General features: G+C 40.9%; 1 protein-coding gene across 1 annotated transcript in view; it reads right to left on the bottom strand.

Moving 5' to 3' along the window:
- FKBP7 (FKBP prolyl isomerase 7) overlaps positions 1-18940 on the bottom strand; it is a 113270-nt gene that overhangs the window by 52858 nt on the left and 41472 nt on the right. The window contains exon 2 of the mRNA XM_069225429.1: positions 8896-9047. Coding sequence (XP_069081530.1) covers positions 8896-9047 — 152 coding nt within the window. The remainder of the gene's footprint in view (positions 1-8895; positions 9048-18940) is intronic.

An 18940-nucleotide genomic window follows, 5' to 3' on the forward strand; every position in this document is an offset into this window, starting at 1 on the left:
GTTCCTCACACTGTTGATTCTCCCTTATACAGTGCTTCATTGCTAGCTATCAAGGGTTGCATTTTAGAAAGACCAAAACATACATACATACTATTATAAGTCTGAAAATGACAATTGCAAAGCTATATATGGAAACCTTCTGAGAAGTAATGATAATGTGGACGATGATAGTGCACCACAGAGTTCTGAATATTTTCAGACTAGGTTGGGCATATTAGTTGTGATTTTTTTAAATACCAAATTGTATTCAGCTATGTTTTGAGGCCACTTCGAAGTCTAGGTAAAAGCTTCCATGTTAATAGACATAGAAACTATTCTAGGTCAAATTATTGAAAAATAAAATACAACCATGCCCTTTTTGTTTACCCAACTACCCTTGGAACAGTGCACCTCTAGGTCCCCCACATTAACAAAAGTCCCTTTCTGAGCATTCAGGTATGCTTTAGTGAAGAAGTCTGCAATATATTTTCTAGGATCACTGCCCCCATGTCCCTCCCTTGATTCCAACAAACTGGAGAGTCTGTTGTCTCTTCAGAGCCTCACCCACCACACTTGAACTAACAAAGATGATATGTTTGTAGATAAAGTTAATTACAAAGTTATTTTTTTTAGGTTTTTGGACTTTTTTAGCATTCCTTTGAGACTCTGAAGAAGGGCTGTGCTAGCTCAGAAATACATGCTGGCAGAAAACACTTTGGTAACATGTATTTGCTGTTGTGAATTCATTCTTTTAATGTTGCATTACTTTATATAAAGATGAACATTTAAAATAACTTTTGCATCGTGCGTATCGTCTACAGCCATTCAAGTGTGGAGTGTTCGTTTTAGACTGTGAAACATCAGCTTTTGGAGTTATTGGGCTTTGGGTGGTTACCAACACCTACTGTCTCACACGTGAGCACCACAGATTTATAAACGTATTCAATGCATTAAAAAACTGAAAGGCAGAAAGTGTTGCTACAGTGCTTTTGGATGCACTTCATTAAAATCTATCTGAAGCAGCTGAGATTTGATTAGCTCCAGAACCAAGGATTCTGCTTTAACTCTTATGCTGTTAAGACAAGTTTATTTGCAAGTCAATGGACCCTATGTGAGTTGTATCAAAGTGCCTGAGGGCCAGAATCTACTATCAGTGTGTAAGGGAGTTGGTGGTCTGATACTGAATGATCTAAGGCCAACATTACAAATTGGCTGGATTCGAAGTGTGGAGATATTGCGGCCAGATTTAATGATTCTAGATAGTTTTTCTCCAACTATATTTGGCCATCATGAGTTTAAGTCTCCAGAACAGTGATTAACCTATGGGAGCAGGAACCAACTTATTCTTTTGTTGAAGATCTTTTTCACATTCCAAGCAATCAATCAATCAGAGATTTGTAAAGCGCGGTTAGTCACCCTTAGGGTTCCAAGGACCTTTTGTGCCAGATTTACCACCTTCACTGAGCAGCTGCTAAATGAGAGTGGTGGGGAACAGTGGACTACTCTGCGGGTGGTGGGGAGTGGGCCAAGTTTTCAGACCACCTTTGGAGTTGCTGGGGGAGTGTCACTACTCTGCATTGTTTGATGGGTTGGATGGCGTCGACTTCAATCGCTTTTAGTTTTGGGTCTGATTGGCCTGTAAGTTTGTCACAACTGGTAAAATTGAGCTTATTGAGTATTGTCTCAGATGCTAATCTGGGATGCCAGAACAACAATCCTCTCAGAATTGGCCAACCTGTAATAAGGGACTAAAGGTTTTTGTTGTTGGCTCTCCCACTTGCTTACCAATCCATATGATCTACCTCGACCAGGTGCAATTGAAGATTTATTTAGACAAAAGCATATGTATGTCCAGTGCTTCCAATAGTGCACTCGATCCAGGCAGCACTCCAATTGACCCTCTCTTTTTTGAAAGTTTTTCATTTGAACCAAAAACCTCTGAGCAGTCTTTTATTTCAAGGTTTTAAAAATGTGATTCATCTCGTTATTTATTGTTCTTTGTGCAAAGTGTCACTATCCTCGTTTACTGATAATAATGAAAAGTGCTATTACATTGTATCCAACAATGAAGATTATTATTCTACATATTGTATGTCAGGACTCTGGGTTACTTTGTGAGACCATTGACTTGGTGGTAGGAATGGCAGGACTGGTTTATCTGGTAGTAAGACACTGGCTTATCTAGTGGTGGAATACTGGTGCATCTATTGGCAGGACACTGGTGTATCTTGGAGACCAGTTAATCTAGTGGTGTCACACTGGTTAATAAAGCAGTGCGTCATTGGTTTATGTAGTGGTAGGAGAGTGAGTAATCTCGTAATGAAACTGTAGAATATCTTGTGGTGAGACGCAAGTATGTCTTGTGGTGGAACACTGGTTTATCTTGTGGTGGGATACTGGTATATCTTCGAGTGTGACATTGATTTATCTTGTGGTGGGGAGGGTGGATCTTGTGGTGGGACACTGGAACGTCTTGTGGTTAGACAATGATATATCTTGTAGGGGGACACTGGTATATATTGTGGAAGGACACTGGTGTATCTTATGGTGAGACACTGGTATTTCTTGTGCGGGGACACTGGCTTATCTTGCGCTGGGACAATATCTTGTGGTGGGACATCAGTATAATAATAAGGCTCCTACTGCTTATAAAGTCATGTATTTTCTGACCAAAACAATTTTATGACACGACCCAGAGGCTAACATTATGCAACATCCTTTAATGCCACTACTCACAGCAACTCTTTTAAGGGACATAAAACTTAGAATTCCAACATAATAAAAACAGAGAACCCCCTACCCTCAGCCTTCTTATTTGCTGCTGTAACTGCAGTTAAGTACTTTGTGTAATGAGAGAATGATATTTGGTTTGAGTGCTACATATATGCTACATATATGCTAGAGTGCTAGATAGTGCGTACTCCCTTAAATGATAAAGGGAAGTTTCTGGGCATAATTATAAAGGAAGGACTAGGTTTGAGTGAAGTCTATTGTGACTGGCTGCATGACGTTTATTATTATTATGTTGAAGGACTGGGAAAGACTATGGGCCTGATTTAGAATTTGACGGATGGAATACTCTGTCACAAACATGATGGATATCCTGACTGCCGTATTACGATCCCCATAGGATATAACGGGATCATAATATGTCAGACGGGCTACCCGTTACATTTGTGACAGAGTATTCTCTTCCACCAAGTTCTGAATCAGGCCCTAGGTTATTTTATAAGATTAATTGATTCCTGATTGATGGTTACTGATGTCAGTTACTACTGAGGCAACACTTGTTTGTTAGTCAGATGTATAACTGTCAGTTGGTGATCTGGTGTCTTGAGTTGAGTTTCCAATTTGGTTTATTGCTGGCTTTTAGAAGGTTATTTTTGGGATTGCTTCCTGATATTGGTAGTACGTTTTTGAGATTTACAGTATAATTCTATTTTGCTGTCATCATTTCTTGTAGGGAATGTGATAAATTGGAAAAAAGAGTGAAGACATATTTCATGGAGGTGATGAGACTATGTTGGAGGGGAGGCTGAAGGTGGCTTTAAATAAAATCTCTTCTGAGCTGAGCTTTAAGATCGAAAAGAGGTTTGAGGCTATGATGGCCTGTTATATGAGGAGGAGAAATTTGGGTCTGAGAACGAGGCCTCCCAAAGCCTTAAACAAGGTAAAGTGAGTGTCAAAGAAGAGAAAACACTTTTCTAAAAACTTTTCACAGGCCAAAAGAAGAAAGTCTGCAGTGGAGTATCATGGGGGCTGTGGGTGCATGAGCCAAGGAACTGTTGCGCAAACGCCTGGCGAGTAGTACAAAGGCCCAGATAAAGAAATAAAAAGTATTAAAAGAGAACGTAAGCATTCTGTGGTTCATTGGGATGAGTCTTTGGGTAGTGCTGAAGTGGAAATAAGTTGCTTTTCAGAGTTTGAGTTTGTTGAGTCATATAGTGATTGTGTGGTTAAAATAAAGGAGCCAAAGGAGAAGGCGAAATAACAATGTTTTATTGGATCCATTGGGGGATTCAATGTTTGTTCCTCTGCTGATAACACATCCTCGTAAACCAGAATGGACGCCTTTGGTAATTATGTTCATTCCTGGATGAGGAAACAGATTCATAAGGAGGTCAGGGTCAAATTGAGGTCTGAGTGCCCTAGACCTTTCTTAGAGGATAATGTTTTAGCAATGCCTGGATTACTTCCTAAGATACTGGCTTTTATTGGCAAAGAAGGATGAGATCTCGTAGGGGCTAGACAAAGGTTTGCAAATTTGCCAGGACTGCCTTTTAGATGTTATTGGACCACTGACCTTGATTAAGCGGAAGAAGCGCATGTGAATAAGCAGGTGCGGATGTTGTGGATCTTTGACAATGGGTCCAACGGGTGGTTTGTCTTTTAGGAAACACAAACACTGCAATATCAGGAAAGTGAAGTAAGAGTATATTTGTTATCATAGATACTAAATTGGTAGATTTGGCAAACAATGAGGCAGGTTGTTCAGTGAAGGGTCTTTTGTTTGGAGATGATTTTATTAGATCAATGTCAAAATTTGTGGGGGCATACTCATCTATCCAAAAGTCCCAGAGAAATATTATAAGGGTCTTCAAGGACCATATTTTTGGTGGGGCTGGAAAAACAAGGGGTCATTTTTTCCTGCTGGGGACTGGTAATTATGAGAGCATCGGTTTCCCGTTGCTATGGCCCCTAAGTAAGGTGCTTGGAAATCTTCCTTTTACTCCCAACGTCAGAGTCTAAGGGAACGTGAAGGGTGCAGCGATCATTGATACTGATGATCAGGTAAGGTTAGACCTTACTGCTACCCCTGTAAAGTTGGGCTGCAAGCGTGCCCAATTTTATAAAAATTGGTTTCAAGTGACAGGAGACCCATCAATTTCTTAGACGAACTGGTGTAGAGTTGGGTTCATTGTAGAGTTCAGTCCAGGTCAGGCAAACTTGGTAGACAAGGAAGTTCTGAAATTCAGAGAGGAAGGAGCATTTGTAGAAGTATCCCAAGAACAAGGAGATTTTGTAAGCAATGTTTGCTTGGTAGAAAAGAAGGACACAGGGATGAGACCAGTTATAAACTTGAGAAGTCTAAATGATTGGGTAGTGTATCACCATTTCAAAATGGAAGGGATGCACAAGTTGAGGGACATTTTGCAAATAGGAGATTGGTTGACACGGCTGGATCTGATGAAGGCTTATCTGACAGTTCCTATTTGGGAGCCCCATCAGACGTATCTAATATTCAGATGGGGTGGTAAGACTTGGAAGTTTGTTTGCCTTCCATTTGGTCTTTATTTGACCCATGGTGTTTTCTGAAAACTTTGCGTTGTGAGACGTCTTATCTGAGGGAGAGAGGTGTCCAGTTGATCATTTACCTGGACAGTATATTAATCATGGATTAGAGCAAGGCGAGGGTGAGGGACCATACGCAGATGGCTGTCAATTTACTGGAATTGTTAAGTTTTGTGGTCAACAGGAAGAAGTCTTGTTTAGTTCCAAAACAAAAAACTCAGTTTTTCAGATTTATGTGAGTACGAAGGAGGGGTCTTGAAACTCTCGAAATAGAAATTCGATGAGTATTACAGCAGGGTAGGATCTCTTAGAGGATGCTAGCTCACTTTGTTGGCCTTTTGTCTTCTACAACTCAGGCTATTTTTCCTGGACCATTGAATTGTCAAACTTTACAGAGAATGAATGCAGTGCATTTAAGAGTGGTTTGAAATACTCAGAAGAACTTGTTCTTTCAGAGGAGACAAGGGAGGAGCTCAGATGGTGGTTGAGGAATACGGAGACACGGAATGGGAGAGCTATTTTGGGGGGAAAACAGGAGTTAATAATAGAATCAGATGCAAGTTTAGATGGCTGGGGTCATTGTTGTGGTTCACTGTCAGCAGGAGGTCACTGGAAAGAAGAAGGGAAGAACATGCATGTAAAATGTCTAGAATGACATGCAGGTTCTTTTGCAATAAAATGCTTCCCTCAAGGCAAGGTGAAGTGTTCGGTGCTTCTTCGGATTGCCAATAAATCAGCAGTTCAGTATATGCACAAGCTAGTGGGTCCGAAATCAAAGGATTTAACAGGAATAGCAAAGGTGTTTTAGGATTATTGTCTAAAGAAAGGAGTTTGTGTGCAGGCGGAACACATCCTAGGGTTGAACAATGTGGTGGCGGATTAGTTTTCTCGAAATTTCAAGGAATCCAGTGATTGGATGTTGGACTGGACGATTTACTTACAAGTGGAAGATGTTTGGGGTCCCTTTGGTATGGATGTCTTTGCCAGCAGGTTGAGTGCACAAGTGAGCAAGTTTTTCAGCTCATGTTTGGATCTGGAGTCAGCAGGGGTTTAATGCCTTCTGCCAGAGTTGAAGGGGTCTCAGTCCTTATACATTTTCTCCATTTTCAGTGATTGCTCGAGTGACTTTGATGGTACGCAGGTGGAAGGAGACAATTGTGGTGGTAACTCCTCTTTAGAGGGCTCAGGTACAGTACCCTATTTAGCTGGAGCTGTCAATGGACTTTCTCATTCTGTAGCCATAGTTCCGGCAGGGGAGTTTCATGACCTAGTAATCTCAAATCAATTGAGGTTGGTAGCATGGAAAATTTCAGGAGAGTCTGGGAAGTACCAGGCCTTTCATAACAGGCTTCAACACTTATTAAGGAATCCTGGGCGTCAGGTGCAAGAAAGATGTATAGATTGGCGTGGCAAAAATGGGTTTGCTGGTGCATGGAGAGGAACCTTAATCCTGTTTCCGTGTCTTCAGTGGAGGTAGTGAATTATTTGATGGAAATGTTTGAGGATGGATAGTCTTATAAAACAGTGAATGTGTATAGATCAGCGATTGCTGCAGGACATCAGTTAGTGAACAGATCTTCTATTGAACAGGATGTGTTGGTGCGTAGGTTGATGAGAAGCATAAGATTAGCAAAGCCCCCAGTTTCTAGGTATAATTCAGTGTGGGATGTGTATCAAGTATTAGAATTCTTTGCTGGTTGGGTGTCAAATGAATTGTTGTCTCAAAGAGACTTGTTTATGAAATTGATAATTTTGTTGTGTTTGATTTAGTTTACGAGGGTATCGGATGTGAGAATGCTTAAAATTACAAGCACAATTCATTCACCCAAAAGTGTGCAATTCTATTTAACTAAAAGAACAAAAACAAATTCATATTCCATATTTTATCTATTTTTTGAAGACAGAGACAATTTGTGTGTGGTTGAGTGTGTGAAGGAGACTGAGCAGAGAACAGCACTGGTCAGACTTCTTTTAATAAACTGTTTAAAGTGGTGTATTCTCCAATGCTTGCAAAATGGGTAAACAAGATAATGAGCAGAGCTGATGTGAACGCTGGTGTGCTTGGTGCTCACTCAGTGAGAGGAGTGGCTGCTTCTAAGGTGTTCATGATGGGAGGTTCTTTGCAAGACATTCTGCGTTGTGCTGATTGGTTCAAATATGTCAATTTACATAAAGCTAGCCTCTGGGTCTTGTCATAAATGTAGATTTTCCAAAGACTGGTGGGCAGAAGTTCTGGATTTTATTAAAGACGCAGAGGCTATTATTATCCCTCTTGTAACCCACCCCTGATTTAATTATTATTTTGTCTGAATTATAGCACAAGGACACCCTAAAAGGACATTGTGGGCTTGAATTTAATCTTCAAGAAATTATGAGGCATTTGTTTGGTTGGAAGGAAATTGTGTTTCAAAGACTGTTTTAAGAAACTGTCCAAGGTTGTTTACAGCCGCAGTTGCTAAAAACAAGGCTCAGGGTTGGGGGTTCTCTGTTTTAATTACGTTGAAATTCTTTAAAGGAGCTACTGTGAGTAGTGACATTAAAAGATGTTGCATAATATTAGCCTTTGTGTCTTTGATAAAATCCTGATGTTCTGCTCATCAGGCTGTGGAAATCTACATTATCCTCTATTTCTTGCAGAGGTACAACTTTAAGCCTTAGAACTACGTTAAAAAAAAAAAATTAAACTTGCAAAGCAGGGTAAATCGCAAGTACGTTTCAGAAGATTAATCCTGAAATATCCAAGGAAATGTTTCACCAGTGAACAATGGAAAATCCATATTTTTTGCACGGATTCATTTATTAAAAGTAATCTGGGGCCAGATGTAGTAAGATATGATTTTGCGATTTGGAAATTGCGAGTCGGTCCCAGACACCTTCTGCGAATCGCAAGGGGGTCGCAAAGACCCACCTCATTAATATTAATGAGATGGGTCGCAATTTACGACCCCCTTGCGATTCCCTGCACTCACAGGGATGGTGGCCTGCTGGAGACAGCAGACCTCCATGTCTGTGACTGCTTTTTTAATAAAGCAGTTTATTTTTTTTTGTATTGCAGCCCGTTTTCCTTAAAGGAAAACGAGTTGCAATACAAAAGAAAAAATGAAACCATTTGGTTTCGTTTTTTCAGAGTAGACAGTGGTCCATTGGACCACTGCCTGCTCTGAAAAGATATTTATTGCAACATTCACAAAGGGGAAGGGGTCCCACAGGGACCCCTTCCCTTTTGCAAATGAGTTAGCACCCACTTGACATGGGTGCTAACTGCGAATTGCTTTGCGACAGCATTCGCAGTCACAAAGCAATTCTGCATTGCGGTGCGAATCGCAAATAGGAAGGGAACACCCCTTCCTATTTGCGAGGTGCATTCCCATTTTGAGAGTCGGAACCGACTCGCAAAATGGGATTGTGCATCGTGATGCGCATTTTGCATGGCGCAAACTGCGAATTTCGCAGTTTGCGCCATGCAAAACGCTTCGTACATCTGGCCCCAAGATCCTTGTGTCACAGGCATAGGAGGCTAAAGCAGTAGAGGCCCTTCAACTAAATAAAATGTAGTCAGAGCAGCATAGTAAACATTTGGGGTAAACTGATACTCTTGCATAATAATGTAAATATATATTTTACCTGACCCATGTATTCCGTATGCTAACGTAGGTGGAATTGTCACTTTTCTTTTCTCGCCGGGGCACATATCCATCATTGAAATGTCTAGTCCTTTGATTACTTGTCCAACACCGAGAACAAACCACTTTGGATGCCCATCCTGTTCAGACCGACTAAAAAAAGAAACATTTGCAAGATGTGATAAGGAAGGAATATTCAAACAGCCTTCAAATAAATCACCTAAAGTCGTACAAAAGATGTGTAAAACTTTTTTTAACAAACACACCTGACAATTGCAAAATATACCTATGTGGACAATAGGCTAGAGGGTTCACATGTGAGTCAATAACAGCTGGAGAAAACGCCAAATATAAAGAAATACTTATCGGAAATGAAAGCACCAAATAAATGTCCATATTTAGAGGTCCTGCCAGAAGTCTCACTGCCATGGTCCCCCTATAGGACCCAACCAACATGAAAAGGGACTGACATTCAGCATTATTGTGTCTCACCAGGCGACAATGAGGTCGAGGTCCACCAGGCAATAGGATCACTGTTATGTTAGAATTTTTTTAACCTACCCTGAGACATACATTTATGAAGGCTTGGTGGCAAAAGTTGTGGTAGTCATCCTTTGTGGTGTAGGGGCAGCCCATCTCCTGGGTGTGTTCCTGGGCACTGACACAACTAGGATTTACTACCCACCACTATCCCTTACCAAGTATTATGGGAAAAGTAGGGTGTCTCTGGGTTGGCCAATAGCTTTTAGAGCTTCACCAATCATCCTACCGGCACCCACTCAGTGACTCTGTGAAGGATGCTTAACATGTACACAGTCAGACAGTGGGGTAGCCATGGGTAGAGTACCAGTTACCCCTCTCCTGAGACTCCTGACTTGAACAATAAATACTAGACATTTTCTGTACTCCCTATTTACCTCTTCTGAATGCATCTGCTATAGGGTGCCATATGATGCAATTCAGAGACAACTTCAATGCTTCGAGGGCAGAAGTAAGCTGGGAACTGCCTCACCCGGCTCTGAAGGACCCAGCCTTAACAGCGGGTCCCATGCAGCTTGGGAGGCATGACTTGAATATCAAGATGCAAGTCTCCCAATCAAAAATAGGTAGACTTACTTCCTGTAGAAAAGGGACATCCCACGTCCCCAGAACAGAGAGGCAGGGCTGTCAGTGTAAAAACAGACAGCACCCAGGAAGTAGAGGCTAACCAAATGGTTACAAGTATTTTGAAACTGTCAAAGATTGAGGTCAAGCCTTTGCAGGTGTTATGAAATTGAAGTAATTGGGTTATGTAGGATATCCATTGTTACTGTTTTTTGATTTCATGTTTATCTTTGGGAAACCTGATTTTAAAGATTCCTCTGAACCTCTGAACCATGTTTTGTTTCCAGAGGTTGGGAACTGAGTGTTTATGGAAAATCAATATTCACTCAGCTACTGTCCTCTTTAGTTTCAGCTTCTGCCAGTGGCTCATATTGCAATGAACTTTTATTCCTGCCAATGTGTTCCATGCAATAAACAATGTCATCTTTGGCGTGAGATACCCATCAACACTTTCAGAGGTTACTGCACCGTAAAAAACACGGCATACTGAAGGAGGTCTTATGGTAACCAAGTAAAGTGGGATAGATAATGCTTGTTCTATGAAAGGAACTGTTTGCCTCTTTATCCATTTGAGTTAAAAAAGGAGAGCATAATCAATTGGTACCCTCAAGGACTTATGAACTTGTACTTCCTATTATTATATTTATACACAAGGTTGTTGAGTACAGTGATGAGGTTATTGATTTGTAATATTATTTGTGTGATAATATATTAAATTAACCTGGACGTAAACACGGACCTCAATGCACTCTATTATATGTGCTCATAACTATGTATTTAAATTCACAAATGCAAGAAATGTGAAATATGGATTAAATCCTGGGAAATTACACATCAGAGGCAATGCCACATCTCACATCAAAGTGGATACATTTATCCCTTGGAGAGTGTTTTGAGCTAGACTCAAAAATTCCCTGAAAGGTCACTGTGACGTCGCAGACACCATCCATTCTAGGGCACAAATGGAGGCCCAAGGCCCACTAGTGTAGGCTGCTGGAAGGGCTACTCAATTAATTTAGTCCTGTGTTCATGTCTAACTTTTAAAAGAATAACTGCAGTGTATCAGAGAGAGCCCAGGCTTGGTGTCAATATGTTACACAAGTCAGATGTTGTTGGTGGAATCACACTGACAATCCACGGAGAAGGAATCCAGTCTGTATTCACTCTACGAACTAACGTTTAAATGTGATGCGCATATGCCAGTAGTTTGTATGTTTTGAGTATCCTGAATGGTATCTGAAATAGTTGCAACAGTTAAAGCTAAAGCTGGAATAACCCTAACAATTAGCAACTGCTGCTGAGGAGAAGAAAGCCAGCTGAAACAAAACCATACGTGACTGAAGAATCTAGGTATATTCCTTATTAGCTGGAGAAAACGTATTACCAGAATGTTTAGGTCGTTGAGGAAAAAACTTACTAACATATGGCATTCAGAATTTCACTCTATGTAAAAACCTAGACTAAACCTCAAATGTTTTAAAGTTTATCCCTGAAATCTAGGTTGTTTTGCTGATAACATGTACCTGGTACACATTTTTCCCCTGTGTTGTTTTGCGGCCTCTTTCTCTAATTTCCCCAAGAGCACTATTGATGACGTTAACCCAACTGTGTTTCCCAGGTAAATGAAGGAAACACGTTCAACACACTCTCCAGGACCAATATTTCCAAAGTTCCTCTGGGGCTACATGGTAACTGAAGTAAGCATGTCCTTCCTGACACGTTCAACCCTATTCCTAATAGAGTGCCTGATGCTTTGCCCAGATGAATCAAACTCAGAAAATGTATCATTGAGACGTCAGTTTTAACCCTGGGCCTGATCTGCATGACATCCTAACATAGATTTTCATTGAAAAAAGTATTGAGAACAATTAAAAAAAAAGATTGTTCATATCAACAGACATGAACAAGCCTTTCCAACAAAAGAAAAAAAGCCACCACATTACTCGAGGTAATGTGCGGAACGTATTTTGTTGATGGCTGATGGCATCCAATCAGATAAGGAAACCTATTTTGAATCACGTAAATATTGCAAATGGCCAGTCTATTACTCTTGATATGCTTGGTCACCTATAAACTAAACATGAATAACAGTGGAGGAGTCAGCATGTAACCGTGCCTACATGCAATGCACACAAGTGTACAAAGAATGAATCTAGTGACTTTTCATCCCATGACTTAATGGTAGGATGGGATGCTCAACTGGTAATAGACCTGTGTTTTCGAATATTACCAGATAGCTGTGGTCGGCAGTTATCCGAAATGTGTACAACAATAATAGAAACAACTCGATTGGGCCTACCAATCAGCAATTGCTGCAGATAAGACAGCCTCGTAGAAACAGGCCATACAGGACCTGCAAGGGAAGGCCAAAGCCATGTTATCTAAAGACCGAGTATTATTATGAAGCTTATGTGGTAGAGGAGAACAAATTTGTTAACCGGTGAGAATTAGAACCAAACATTGTGGAAAGCTAGGAAACCAATGTACTCGAGCATAAAACCAAAAACACAGATAATGCTATATAGGATCACAGAAAAAAGCACGAGGGTAACACACCAACATCACAAAAACAGATGCTTTTATTGGAAAAATGAAAAACAATTCACTCAAATAAAACTGTATCTTATGTCAGATTTTCACATTATCTACTTGCTAAGTCACACTACAAAAAGGTGGGACTTTCAAGTTATAAGGGTCTCTTCCGTTTTATTTTATTTTTTTCAATTCTTTATTAAACTTTTATAAGTGAACAAATAATTATAGATTGTACAAAAAGATAAAGAAAGAACTTAGATTCACATTAAAGAGATTCCAGTGTACAGTGAGATGTTTAGATATTTTTTATAAATAAAACAGAGAAATAATAAGCAAATATATATAATGTCAAAATGATAAAATATATTATTACACAGTTACACTTATCTACAACCTAACTAGAGAAAAAGAAAAAAATAATAATGGCATGAGATATTATTTATGAATTATTGAACATTTAAAGAAATACACAAGAGAAGTGAAATTATTAGCTAGTCAAGAATACATTCCATATTTGGTCAAATTGTTGTAAGTTATCGTTTAATTTATATAGCATTCTTTCAAACTGGGCAATATCAAACATATCCTTTAACCACATTTGAGTAGATGGTAAAACATTAGATTTCCAAAAACGCAATATATTAACTTTGGCTACACTAATTGCAGTAGAAAGCCATCTATATAGATGTGAGGAAAGTGTGCCTAGACCTTGGGTATCATGTAGTAAAAATAGGCGAGGTGATTGTGGGAGATATTGGGCAATACTTTCCTTAAGTATTGTGATATTTGTATCCAGAATGGTTGGAGTGCAGTACAGTCCCATAGGATGTGAACGATATCACAATTGGTTTGGTCACATCTCCAGCAATTGGAATCATTACTAAGTTTAGCTGAGTAGAGTTTCAAAGGTGACCAATGCTGTCACGGTTTTCAATGGGCTTACCGTCGAAGCTGAGAGGTGTAGGGGAACGGCCCCGGTTCCGGCAGGTTCTGCTCTGGCCGAGGTAGGGGCGACCCCTTCCGGTAGCCACGGTGCTGTTTGGTAAGAGCAAACCACTACAGTCCGTGCCCTCCAGAAGGAGTCCCAGAGGAAAAACCCCAGTAGGGTAAAAAACCTCCACAGGAACTCCCTGAAACAAAAGGAGGACACCAAGGCGTTAGGACTGAAGATCAGGAAGACTGGAGAACAAAGACAGGTCAGGAAACACTGGATTCGCAGGAAGAAATCAATCAGAGCGTGACTACCACCAAGGAGTGTTGCAACGCAATGAGAAAGAAGCTAAAGTCCCCTTATATATCCATAGACAGGAAGCAGGAAACAGGAAGTAGAAACACCACCATCTTGGATTGGGAAAAAGGACATCGTAGTGAATAAAGTACACGTGTTCAAACAAATAGAAATAATGCATGCTGGGAAGAAAGGAAGTGGACAGCATGCTGGGAAGGAAAAAGGCAGGCATAAAAACACCACATGTGCCAATGTTCGGCTTTTGCCTCTAAATCTAGGTAAGTGGTGAGTAGATTAAATCTTATGTGGGCTGAAATGTAAAGCGCACTAATTGCGCTAAGCGCGGTCAGACCTGAAACCCACTCGGGGTCTCAAGGCCTGCTGCGTCTGCCTTTGCGGCAGAACAGAAAGAAGGGGGCGCAGCGAGTGCCGCGACCCCTGATTTGACCTAGGGCGGTTTCCGCGGTTTGAGCACAGACCGCGGCTTTCCCCGCGGCTTCCCCCGCGGCGTGTGTGCAAGCCGCGTCTTCTTCCGCGGCCCTCACACACGCCGTGGCGCGACAGTATGTCCCCCCCCGAGGCCCCAGGTTTGTGAGGGAAGAGTCGAAAAAAGCGACGGACCAAAATAGGAGCATGAACTGAAGGGGCATCCTCCCAGGAGCACTCACTCATAGGGTAACCTTTCCAATGAATAAGATATTGGAGGCGCCCATGAAAAAATCGGGAGTCACAGATTTCCTGAACCTCGTACTCGGGCACGTTATCAACCAACAGAGGAGGGGGACAAGAAAATTGTCTGTGAAAAGGATCGGGACGATAAGGACGATAAGGTTTCAATTGAGAGACATGAAATACAGGGTGGATCTTCCACGTCCGGGGCAGGCGAAGACGCACAGACACTGGGTTGATCTTTTTGAGAATTAGGAAGGGGCCATAAAAGCGAGGTTTGAATTTGTTCTGAGTGAGTCGGAGAGGTAGGAATCTAGAGGAGAGCCAGACCTTTTCATGAACCTGATATTGAGGAGCTGCACAACGTCTCCTATCTGCTATCTTTTTCATGCGTAACTTAGTGGCCACAAGGTTGGAATGGATAACTCGCTGTATACCCCGTAGCTGTCGAACATAAGAGGAGATGGCAGGAAGATTGGAGTTATCTCTCAGGGGAGTCGGAAAAGCCTTGGGATGGAAACCGTAGGAGCCATAGAACGGAGAGACCTTCGAGGCACTGTGGAGGGAGTTGTTATAGGAGAATTCTGCAAGCGGTAAAAAGGTAGCCCAATTACTTTGTGTAGCATTGCAGAAACTACGTAAATACTGTTCGAGACCCTGATTGAGTCGTTCCGTTTGTCCGTTGGTTTGAGGGTGGAACCCGGATGACAAGGCCACTTTGATTCCTAAGGTCTTACAAAATTGATTCCAGAATCGGGAGATATATTGAGGACCCCTATCCGATATAATGACCTGAGGTAACCCATGAAGCCGAAAGATTTCTTGAGTAAAGATTTGACCCAATTCCTTAGCCGTTGGTAACTTTCTTAAGGCCGTGAAGTAACCATCTTGGTGAAGGAGTCCACGGTTACCATTATTACGTGGTTTCCCATTGAGGAAGGTAATGCGCACATAAAATCCGTGGAGATGGTATGCCATGGGCTGGGGGGAACTGGTAATGGACGGAGTAATCCCACTGGTCTGGTACGGGGTGTCTTGGCTTGAGCGAATATAGGACAAGAAGATACATATGTCTCAGTATCAGCTTTGAGAGTTGGCCACCAGAAGGAGCGCAGCAAAAGTTCTTGGGTAGCTTTCATTCCTCGATGACCTGCGATAGGGGAATCATGGCACATATGTAAAGCTTCAGTTTGTACTACTTTAGTGGGTAAAAACAGGGCCTTGTCATGATAATAATAGCCATGATCTGTATGCAGTTGCGGACGCAACTTTCTCAGCTCTGCTTCGTCTAGGCGGGCATATTCGGACTTGACTTGGTCTAAAAAAGTCTGTGCTACCCCAATGATCTTGTTGTTGTCAAATAAGTTCTGAACAGTAGAATCGCTGCACTCAGGATAATGTCGGGACAAGGCATCCGCCAGGATGTTCTGAGAACCAGGGATGTAAGTGATATAGAAGTCATATTGGCTGAAAAAGAAAGCCCATCGAGCCTGCCGGCTATTTTGTCACTGAAAGTTTCTTAGGCACTGTAGATTTCTGTGATCTGTCTGGGCTTCAAAAGGTTCCTTTGACCCCATCAAAAAGTGTCTCCATTCTGTGCACGCGGTTTTTAAAGCGAGTAATTCACGTTCTAACACGGAATAGTTCCGCTCGGAATCAGATAAAATGTGTGATAGGTAAAATACAGGGTGTTCTAAATCATCATCGTCTTGTCTTTGCAATAAGGCAGCTCCAATGGCCCTTTCTGAGGCGTCTGCGACAACAATGAATTGCCTGCTGGTGTCTGGGTGTCTCAGAACAGAAAGAAGGGGGTGCGGCGAGTGCCGCGACCCCTGATTTGACCTAGGGCGGTTTCTGCGGTTTGAGCACAGACCGCAGCTTTCCCCGCGGCCTGAGCGCAAACCACGGCTTCCCCCGCGGCGTGTGTGCAAGCCGCGGCTTCTTCCGCGGCCCTCACACACGCCGCGGCATGTAAAGCATGCCACACCGCGGCACCCCGAGCCTGCGGCCGGGGCCGCGGCAGTCGCGGCGCGACAAATGCCATCTATGTAAAATTTGGAAGTAATTAAATTTCATCCTTGCATCACGAATCCCTTTATTATAATTCTCTAAAAGTTTAGCCCAATCTTTATCTGTATAGGTAATGTTAAGTCGTGTAGACCACCAAGATTGTAGATCTTTGGATGTATTATCTGAAAAAGATTTATCAATTAGTAAAGAATACAGGCCAGATACCGTGCCTTTAAAATTTCTCCATATATAAATATGGCGTGCAATGGATGAGTGAATCAAAAGGTCTGAATTCAAGGATGTTATAGTGTTTAAAATCGATGTTAGTAGTATATAGTTATGAAGTTGTGAGGTCGGGAGTCGATGTGTTTCTTGTAGTTGTGTAAATGATTTCAAAGAATTGTTTTGATTATATAAGTCTGATATGTTGTTGACTTTACATTTTTTCCAGATAAACCAATTTAGCTCTTTTCCTTTATGTATAATCGCTGAGTTATCCATAACGGAGCATTTAAATGTATATGGACATTACAGTTTATAATTTTATGTGCTTTTTGCCATGCTAATTGGCATGAATAAATGATTGGATTGGAGGATGGGGAGAATTTAGGACATTTAGTATAATAAATCACCAAAGAAGTGGTAGTTTTCAATAAATGTTGTTCCAATTTGACCCATATAGGTATCTTATCTTTCTCAGATATCATGGAGGTCGAGTGAGATAATTGTTGTGCTATCCAGTAAGTTTCCAGGTGTGGGAGTCTAAGGCCACCTTTTAGGGAGGATGAGTGTAATTTCGCACCACTTATCCGGGGGGTTTTCCCTCCCCAAATGAAACGGCTTATTAGAGAGGTTGTATTCTTAAAAAAAATCGAAGTAAGGGGGAGTGATAGCATGTTAAAAACATAATTAAATTTCGGAATTGTGTTCATTTTAATAATCTGCACTCTTCCCCATAGTGACAGATTCAGTTGAGACCATCTAACAAAGTCTCTTTTAAGTTTGTCTATAATGGGGTTCAAATTATCCATCGCAATATTTTTTAGTCCCGTATTGAGAAGGATCCCAAGATATTTCAATTGAGATGATTTCCAATTGAAAGGTAGATCCCCTAAAGTTGTTGAAGTGGTACAGGTGTTCATTGGCAAAGCTTCACATTTAGACCAGTTGATCTTATATCCAGAGAATGCCGAGAAGTGAGTTAATAAATCAATCAGAGTGTTAATTGAGGTATTTGGGTTGGATAATGTGAGTAGAATATCATCAGCATAATAAAAAGCTTTTATCTCACCGGATAAAGTAGCGATACCGTTTATATTGATATTTTGCCTGATTGCAATAGCTAAGGGTTCTAATGCTATGAGGAATAACAAGGGAGAGAGAGGACATCCTTGACGGGTTCCACGTGAGATTTTAAAGTAGGGGGAAGTGAAGCCATTACAAGTAATCGCAGCTGTAGGGGAGTTATACATTCCTTTAGCAAGCGTAATAAAATCTGGACCTATACCCATTCTATCCATGGTACGGAATAAATATCCCCATTCTACTCTATCAAATGCCTTTTCAGCGTCTAAGGATAAAAGGATATTTTTGTCTAGTTTATTACGTTGTTGCCATAACAGGTGCAGAATGGTTCGTAGATGGTTAGAGGAGGAACGCAATGGAACAAATCCTACTTGTGAGGGATGTATGAGAGACGTGATGACTGAATTTAATCTTGCCGCTAATATTTTGGCCAAGATTTTAATATCAGAATTTATTAAAGATATGGGTCTATAGCTGGAGCATTCCAAAGGGTCTTTATCGGGTTTAAGAAGTACAGTAATGAGCGCTCTTAGAAATTCAGGTGGGAAGTGGCCTTTGATTAGAGATTCATTAAAAAAGGAGTGTAGAATTGGAATAATTTGAGTTTTTGTGATTTTATAGAATTCTATGGGGAAGCCATCTTCTCCTGGGGCTTTATTTGTAGCTAGACATTCAATAGCTTTAGCTATCTCTTCTATTGATATATGTCCTTCTAATCTTTGTTTCTGTTCTTGAGACAATCTTGGGATTTTTAATTTTTTTAAGAATTCATCTTCCATTAATGTATCTTCACAGTTCAAGGAGGTATAGAGTGTTTCATAGTATTGTTGAAATTGGGTTATTATATCCGTAGGTAGGGTAAGTAAGTAATTTGAAGAGTTCCTAATAGCAGAAATCGTTCTAGACGATTCTTGTTGGCGTAATTGATAGGCTAAGAGACGTCCTGCTTTCTCCCCCCTTTCATAATGACGTTGTCGTATTAGGAATAAGCATTTTTCAGCTTGAGAGGTATATAAATTATTAAGTCTAAACTTAACTGATAATAATTTTTTTAGAAGGATAGGTGATTCTGATTTATTATAATCTTTCGTAAGCGATTGAGCTTCTTGTTCCAATGAGATCCTCTCTGCGTTCAATTTTTTTTTAAGTAGATAAGAATCCCTCATAATCATTCCTCTAATGACAGCCTTGCCTG

Source organism: Pleurodeles waltl, chromosome 3_1 (genome assembly GCF_031143425.1).
Source record: "Pleurodeles waltl isolate 20211129_DDA chromosome 3_1, aPleWal1.hap1.20221129, whole genome shotgun sequence".
Lineage (NCBI taxonomy): Eukaryota > Metazoa > Chordata > Amphibia > Caudata > Salamandridae > Pleurodeles > Pleurodeles waltl.